Source organism: Pygoscelis adeliae, unplaced genomic scaffold (genome assembly GCF_000699105.1).
Source record: "Pygoscelis adeliae isolate BGI_AS28 unplaced genomic scaffold, ASM69910v1 Scaffold156, whole genome shotgun sequence".
NCBI lineage: Eukaryota > Metazoa > Chordata > Aves > Sphenisciformes > Spheniscidae > Pygoscelis > Pygoscelis adeliae.
The window spans coordinates 3,507,583-3,513,602 of record NW_008825016.1 but is presented as its reverse complement, the minus strand read 5'-3'; the positions used below and the strand labels follow the sequence as shown (position 1 = coordinate 3,513,602).

At 37.3% G+C, this 6,020-nt stretch overlaps 1 protein-coding gene across 2 annotated transcripts in view; it reads right to left on the bottom strand.

Moving 5' to 3' along the window:
* The window catches only part of LOC103918847 (E3 SUMO-protein ligase RanBP2-like), a 31,218-nt gene that overhangs the window by 2,265 nt on the left and 22,933 nt on the right, over window positions 1–6,020 (bottom strand). Inside the window, exons 22-28 of one of the 2 annotated variants that reach the window (XM_009326256.1) lie at window positions 5,256–5,348; window positions 4,151–4,353; window positions 3,396–3,624; window positions 2,769–2,867; window positions 2,458–2,600; window positions 614–887; window positions 130–464 (exon numbers count right to left, since the gene is read on the bottom strand). In XM_009326256.1, the coding sequence (XP_009324531.1) occupies window positions 130–464; window positions 614–887; window positions 2,458–2,600; window positions 2,769–2,867; window positions 3,396–3,624; window positions 4,151–4,353; window positions 5,256–5,348 (1,376 nt within the window). Of the gene's footprint in view, window positions 1–129; window positions 465–613; window positions 888–2,457; window positions 2,601–2,768; window positions 2,868–3,395; window positions 3,625–4,150; window positions 4,357–5,255; window positions 5,349–6,020 lie in introns of both variants that reach the window. The other variant, XM_009326258.1, reaches the window with a different exon arrangement.

Genomic DNA, 6,020 nt, shown 5'->3' with positions numbered 1-6,020 from the left:
AGTATCTTGCACACTGGATTCATGCTGCCAACAAGAACGTGCTATCCTGTAAAAGTGATTTTTTGAAGCGCCGTTGTTAGTTAAGATGCATCTCGTTCTCTCAATGAAGAGCCTTCCTGTTATGCTTACCTGACACACAAAGTCAGTGACTATTCTGTGAAAGCTGGAGTTCTTGAATCCAAATCCTTTCTCTCCTGTGCACAGGGCCCTGAAATTTTCAGCAGTTCGAGGGACAATATTTGAAAACAGCTCCATGGTTATGTGTCCTAGAGGTTCATCATCAGCAGAAACTTCAAAATACACAACGGGGTTGGTGTCCTTTGACAGTCCTGCTGCCAGAGATAAGTGTCCCTTCTGTAGTTCTGACAAGCTTAGCTGGCATTCTTCAAACCTCTTCTTGAAAGAATTGGCCATTTCTTGGCTTTTAAATCTGACTGCAAGTTGTTCCACTTTTACTTCACCATCTGAAAATAAATCCGAGAACAGGTTTCTTTAGTTCTATTCAGTACAGTCAGAAACAAATAGCTTTCGTCTTATATAATCTCCAGGGAAAAACAAAGCCACAGGAGCTACAGACCACCTAGAACAAACAAAAAACACCCGAAAGACTCACCAGCATAATCTGTGGCTGTCCAAATTAAAGCATTGTTCGATGTATCAGAGGGCACTAAGTTCATTTCTTTGGTGATGACATGGTTTGCACAGACTTTAAGAACTTGGTCCCTTCTCATGAGGACTCTATAGTATTTCTTCTGTGTATGGAAGAGGATCTTTATCTCTCCAACACCACGCTCCTTCCACTGAGTAGCATCTCTGTCCCACCTGTACAGTTTTGCCCTCTCTTTGAAAAGAATTTCTTCATCTTCTTCTCCAGATTTTACCTCCACCTAAAAACAGCACAGTGGAGTACCTGTTATTTCCCATAGAGCTGCTGTCACCAACGATATTAATGGTATTACATACACTTATGATGATTCTGACATATTACAATGGAAAATTATTCGATGTGTTCCTTTCTCCAACACCATATTCATCAGTCACCAAAATGAGTGATGAATAGCTAGCCTTTTCAGAATTTAAGAGCCAAACCAATCCCACTGTTTGAGATTAATTATAGCAGTGCAACACTACTTTGCCATGCTGCATATGGTTTTTGGTGGGTTGGTTGTTTGTTTTTGGTGTTTTTTTTTTCTTCTTTAAAAAAAAAAACAATCCACTACCAAGTGTTCTGCCAAGTTTCCCAGGAAAGTTTCAGGTTTGCTGAATGATGTGCACACTGAGAAGTGAAGATACAGTACTGTTACCATTCCAGGTGTTACCTTTTGAACACTGTTAAAGAACTTGATATTTGCATTTGAACAGAATAAACACTGAGTATAACAAACTGACACCTGACAGCCATATCTCCTCCTCACTTTATGTATGCGTATTACTGGCCTCTAACCTCCTTTAGTTAACACATCTTCCAGAGATAAGGAACACTTGAGCGAACTGGAGAAATATGTGACAAACAACTATTTGTGGAGGGAGAAATGAGACTGAAGAGAAGCAGCAAGTAAGGGAAGAAAGAAACCACGGAAGTCATAATATGACACACAGATGAGCAAAGGCATACAAAGTTTTGAAGAAGGTGGTTGAAGGCATGTTACGAACTGTATCAGATTTGCTGTTCAAATTAAAGGACACTGCATACTGTTTATTTTGTGCTCTATTTGTCTTGCTTAATAATTATACTGATCTGTAATTAAATTATATTATTTATAGGAAAGCTAGATGATATGACTATAACATCAGCAAAGTTTGAAATGGTTATTAGGCACACTAAGGCTAAATACCAAGTCAAGACATGAACTACTGTGTGAAGCCTCACTCAGTAAGCTATAAGGCTACCTTCCAAGTTGAAGGTTCTCCTCCTTGAAAAACTAACTATTTTCAAACTAACAAAGTTAGTTCCCTTAGCCTTCAGGTGAGGTTAATTGTACTACATCTTCATTACTTAGTGATTCTAGAAATCTCTTGCCTAGCTTGGAGTAAAAATTTTAAGTTGGCATGGCTTTCACACAACTGAATCTACAAGTCATGGATACAAAGCCACAGCTGAGCTGTATTAGCACTAACAGTTATTCAGTTCCCCACCTTGGTTTTCAGCTGTGCTATAATGAATCAGTTTTAGCTTTTACAAGTTATATGTACTAATTTGCACACTGATCAACAGTCAGTCAAGGTATAATGAAATAGACTTTGAAGATTTTAACTGATGCACCAGACACTTCCCCAGTGCTAAGCTGTACTAGGATTTAAAACAGCAGGTGTTTCTACATAGGCAGTGCAAGAAATACAGAACAAAGCACACAACACAGAAAGCAAAGTTGGTTAAGCAAAGCGGTTTTTAAAAACTTGCGGTGTTAGCAGACATGCTTGTCTTAATGTTGTTTTATATCCCAGAAGTCCCCTTACCTCTGGTAAGGACACAATTGGCTCAAAGTGGATATCATCACTATGTACCACCTCATCATCACTACCACCTTCATCTTCATCTGCTTTACGGGCTGTCTCTCCAAACACAGCTGCTCCTGTATTCGCCCATTTGAAGTTTCTATCTACAATTAAGATATTTACATTTTAAACTTTGTGTATTTTTTCTTCCGGACAAAAACTTGCAGAAAACTGTTGTTAATTGATCGATCAGTGGAAATTTGGTGCACAAAAGTTATACTGTATGAAGCAGAAGTCCAGCCGAGTGTCTGTCTTAGACTAGTTTAACTCACCTTTTGAACCAAAAGCAAAGTCTCCAGAGTTTTTGGAAGCCAGATCTGCAAATGACAAGCCTGCAGTATTGCCGAAACCAAATGAGACGATTCTGTTTTCTATCAAATAAGAGAGGAAAGTCAAAGGTTTCTCTCAGCCTTTCTTAAAGAAAATGTGTTGAATGTTATGTAGTCACAAAAATAAACTGGAGAAGTCTCTACAGTATTTTTCCCTTCCAAGAAATTTAAAGTTTGCCTGCCGCTTGTCATAATGACAGTCATTTATTATGGTTTAAAAAAAGGACTCAAGACTGTGAGATAGTTTCAGCATGCTACTTCTGTGCAGATCCACAGAGCCCTACTAAGTATTCACGTGGTATTTAACAGTAAACTAATGAAAGAAAGTACCTCATGTATAAATTATACAACAGACACTAGCATTACTCTGTAGTAGTGCCATTTGAACACATCAGAATCTTATGCATATAATTATTTTAATCCCTAGTCACATTTTTACTAGATTGGTACTCATCCTTCTAATTCAGTATTGGTACTACTTCTCTGCAAGGCAGCAGCTACATTAGATAAGTATGCTTTTCTGTAGATTAGTTTAAGTACAAAAAACCCAGAACATACCCCTGACCTTACCTTGTGTTGACTCTGAGCAGTCCAAATCACTTTTTTTAGTTGACAAGTCTACAGGTTTGTCATCAGCTCCTGATAAAGTCTGTGGTACATGCACAGTTTCTGTGGTGGAATCTGGTTCTTCACTGTTGGTAGCTGGCTGGACAAATACTGTCACCTCACCGGTTGATGGAATAGGTACTTCCTCCTTACTGGTACAGACTAAGTCAGTTGAGCTTGTAACCTCATTCTCCTGAGATTAATTAAAAAAGTAAAGTAATAAGCAAATAAGCTAGAAGAGCCTAGTATACAAACTATCTCCTCAGGAGACTGAGAAGAGTCATTTTAGGAAGAAAGAACACCAAGAAAAATCGTTGTTGTAAGCCTTCTGAAGTTTTTCATTATGTTTAACATACATTGGACATTAACTTGACAAGAAACTGAAGTATCTTTGAAGTAGGATGCTTTCAAAGAAAATACTGTTACTTTCTGAAATCAATTTAGGCCTTATATATACACATTAGGAGTGATTTTACTAGCCAAAGCAGTTTATACTTTATGAGAACAGCTGTACCTCCTTTCTCTTCCCAAGGAACTTAAGATCTAAGCTTCCATTTCAGTGTTGGCAAAGACTTGAGGCACAGCCACAAAAGAGTCAAATAGTTTTTCACCACTGGATATTTTAGTTCTCACAAGATGAAAACTACGTAGTCTCATACATACGTGAAGTAATCGTACAAGTTTAATGACAAGAAGTTTAGTAAAGATTTAGTTCTTACTTTTGTTTCTTGAATTTTAACTTCTGTCTGAAAGTCTTCTGGACTGTCATCCTCAGTATCACTGCTGACACCACAGACAGATGTAGAAGGAACCTGCAGAGTTTCTGCAGGTTTAGCTTTAGCTTTCTCCTCGGGAGCTGGTTTCTCTTCCCAAGCAGTAACACATTCTCTTTCACTGTCGAATTCATTTTTTCCTGTGATGCCTACTGCAAAAAATAAAGATTAGTTGAAAATAGCTGGGAAGGCAGCTAAATGCTGAAGTATTTTTTGGCACCTACATTATAAAATAATCTCATGATAGCCAGAGCAAGTTGAAGTAAGATTTCAAGATTTTTTCAAATAGCATTACTGTTTAAACAGTGGAAGCGAAGACTAACTTAACTTCACTTGGGGTGACTAGAATTGGAAGTTCATCATACTTGGTTTTCTATTGCTATCAGGGAATTTCCATGCAACGATGAAGAGTTCAATCTTGCAGCTGCCACTACTACTAGCTTCCTTCAGCATTTGCTCATATTTCAGACGGCTCAATATATACCACCTCTTTCTAGCACATATCCTCAAAAAAACCCCAAACTTCACTTCTAGAAGTATCTACCTAGATTTTCAGTTATGCAACACTGAAGTCTGAGGCACAGCCAAAGTAGACACAAAGATAAGCAGCAAATTCAATCTTCTACACCTGTATTTTTAGTATAAAGACCAAGTACCTTTTTTTTTTTTAAATTGAACAATATTAACTTATAAGCTTAATTTAAATTGACTATCTGCAGAAGTAGCAAGTATTCACAGATGGAGACAACTTTTGTCTTGTACAGTATCATGCCAAGCTGAATTCTTCATGTTCAGGAACACACTTTGCTCTTGTTTAGAGGCCACCTGAAATGTACATTTCTCATTCAGGTACCACTTCACTGCTAACTAACAGTTCAACATACTGAGCTTAGAGCTGTATTTTGAGATGCAGCTTTTCTGCTCCCAGCATCAGTGCTTCTAAAAAACTATCTCAGGAAACAAAATTTATCTCAGATCCCAAGTGTCCTTCAGATTTAGAGCTTATGTTTCAGTATATAAGAAATTTTAAGTATTGTGTTTTAAGACATACCTTTTACAGGATCTTGCAATTTCTTTTTCTCTTCTGAATCACTGGGATACAGTCTTCCATTAAGTTTCTTAACAGCTGTTTCATAGTCTTCATCTTAAATATAGGAAACAAGCGTAAGTTCTCAGGCATCCTCTAAGTACAGAGGAGTCTGCTTCCGACTCACAAGCCTAGCAAGCATGCATAATTTTTGCTTATGTTTTAAGAGTTCCACAGGTCAGTAAGTAAGCTTTCACTTCCTATTTTGCATGCATGTGCTTCAGTGTGCTATTGACACTTTTCTCAGCCTAGATTGTAATGGATGTGTGGCACAGGTTTTGTTTTCAGAAAACACTTCTTATTGAGTGATTTTATTAAGAGTACCACTAAACAGAATTGGGAAAGAAGACTGGAGATCTTTTATATAAAAACTAGCAAGCTCAGATATTTGTGGGAGGGGGCTTCTCATCTCCCATTTTCTGTTGAATACAATGCTTCAGAACTTCCATTTAACATATTTGCTGCTGAATAAATTCAGAGTAATTTAGTTGCCTGCAATAAGATTTGATAAAAAAATATTTCCAGTTTTAGTGTTAGGAATTTGCTTTAGAAGAAAAATAAGCCATTAGTCTAGCATTTAGGGAACCTGAGCATGTTCCTTTTTGATAAAGGCTGCCTTGTATTTGTCTCTAAAAATAATTACATAAGTAAGCCTCTTGCTCAAATGAGACTAGGCTCAAACATTCAATTATTTAGTCTTACCTAACCAACTGCATTGGTAATATCAGT